The sequence below is a fragment of the Nicotiana tabacum genome, chromosome 6 (assembly GCF_000715075.1).
Source record: "Nicotiana tabacum cultivar K326 chromosome 6, ASM71507v2, whole genome shotgun sequence".
Taxonomy (NCBI): domain Eukaryota; kingdom Viridiplantae; phylum Streptophyta; class Magnoliopsida; order Solanales; family Solanaceae; genus Nicotiana; species Nicotiana tabacum.
Window position 1 is genome coordinate 204,257,178 of NC_134085.1, and position 2,021 is coordinate 204,259,198.

The window sequence follows — 2,021 nt, forward strand, 5'->3', positions numbered from 1 at the left end:
CCTTGACTGAAGTAGGCGGTGATAGTTTTTCAATCACGTTAACCTTAGCATGGTCGACCTCAATTCCTTTACTAGACACTCGATGTCCCAGGACTATCCCTTCTTGTACCATAAAATGGCACTTCTCCCAGTTCAACATTAAATTTGTCTCCACATATCTTTTGAGCACTCTTCTTAAGTTGTGAAGACAGTCCTCGAATGAATCTCCCACCACAGAGAAATCATCCATAAAGACCTCCATAATATCATCCACCATGTCTGTGAAAATGGCTAACATGCACCGTTGAAATGTTGCTGGTGCATTGCAAAGCCCAAAAAGCATTCTCCGAAAGGCGAAGATTCCATAAGGACAAGTGAAGGATGTTTTCTCTCTATCTTCGGGGGCTATTGATATCTGATTGTACCCCGAATATCCATCTAAGAAACAGAAGTGCGATCGCCCAGCTAGCCTATCCAACATTTGGTCACTGAAAGGCAAGGGGAAATGGTCCTTCCGGGTGGTTGTATTCAATTTTCGGTAATCCATGCAAATCCGCCATCCCGTGACTGTGCGAGTTGAGATCAACTCATTGTTCTTATTTTGCACAACAGTCATTCCCCCCTTTTTCGGCACACATTGGACAGGGCTGACCCAATTGCTATCAGAGATGGGGAAGATGATTCCCGCATCTAACCATTTGATCACTTCCTTCTTTACTACATCTTTCATGTCCGGGTTCAACCTTCGTTGATGTTCTTTGGAAGGTTTGTGCCCTTCTTCTAAGAGAATCTTGTGTATACAGAAGGCTGGGCTGATACCCTTTTTATGTCTGCCATGGTCCAGCTAATAGCAGTCTTACTTTCCTGCAGTACGTGTAAGAGTTGTTCTATCTGCACATCTAGCAAACCGGATGATATAATAACAGGCAAAGTAGAATCAGGGCCTAAGAAAACATACCTGAGGTGAGCTGGGAGCAGCTTCAGCTCCAGCTTGGGTGGTTCCTCTACTGATGGCTTTGCTGGAGGTATAGCCTTTTTTTCTAACTCAAAGGACTCGAACTGAGGGTCCCTTTTCCAGAATCCTTGGCCTTCAAGTGCCATGACCCACTCAGCTAACCCTTCACCATCCATCTCTTCTAAATTTGTCAGACATGCCTCCAATGGATCTTTAGCAGTCAGGGTCACATCATCTTCTTACAGAATCATATCCACTGCCTCCACTAGAGAGCAATTAGCATATTCACTGGGTCTCCTCATAGATTTTTGAACATTGAATATGACTTCTTCATCGTTCAATCTCATTTTTAATTCCCCAGTCTCACAATCGATCAATGCTCTCCTAGTAGCCAAAAATGGCCTACTTAAAATGATAGGTATCTCCTCATCTACCTGACAATCCAAAATAGCAAAGTTTGCAGGGAACACGAACTTCCCCACTTGCACCAACACATCATCAAGAATCCCAGTAGGCCTTTTTACCGTGCGGTCAGCCAGCTGCAGCAGCATCGAAGTCGGTCTGGCTCTGCCAATGCCCAGTTTGGTGTATACAGCCAGAGGCATCAAATTTATACTAGCTCCCAAATCACATAATGTCTTTGCAAAGTGTTGCGACCAAAAACACTCACGCAAGTGCACGTGATCGTCAAGTAATAGAGTAGTGAGTAGAGTATCGTTCCCACGAAGACTTATGATTAACTATTGACTAATTCAAACTCAATTAATTTGTCTATCCAAGAGGTTTTTTACAAAATAGAGATGTAATTGTTTTACTACCTAAACTACCAAGCAATAATCTAACTAGAGCAATTAACCAAACAAATAACAATTTCGAGTAACAAACAGTAGGAGAGGATATTCCAGGGTCACAGGCTAGTTAACAATCGTGTTATGTTCTTGGCTTAAAATTACTAATCGATTTATCTGGATTGTTGATTGACAGGGTTAATGTTACTCATAAGAATCTCTCGAGTTCTTACTTGCCTATTCAAGTTAACTCAATGCCTATATGTATATGGAATTAAGATTAACAAGAATACATTTAT

General features: G+C 41.9%; 1 protein-coding gene across 1 annotated transcript; it reads right to left on the bottom strand.

The window, feature by feature from the left end:
• Positions 1-1,173: 1,173 nt before the first annotated feature.
• Positions 1,174-1,485, bottom strand: LOC142182288 (uncharacterized). Its single transcript, XM_075256496.1, has one exon. The coding sequence runs from the start codon at positions 1,483-1,485 to the stop codon at positions 1,174-1,176; it is 312 nt and encodes a 103-aa protein (XP_075112597.1).
• Between the last annotated feature and the right edge of the window lie 536 nt (positions 1,486-2,021).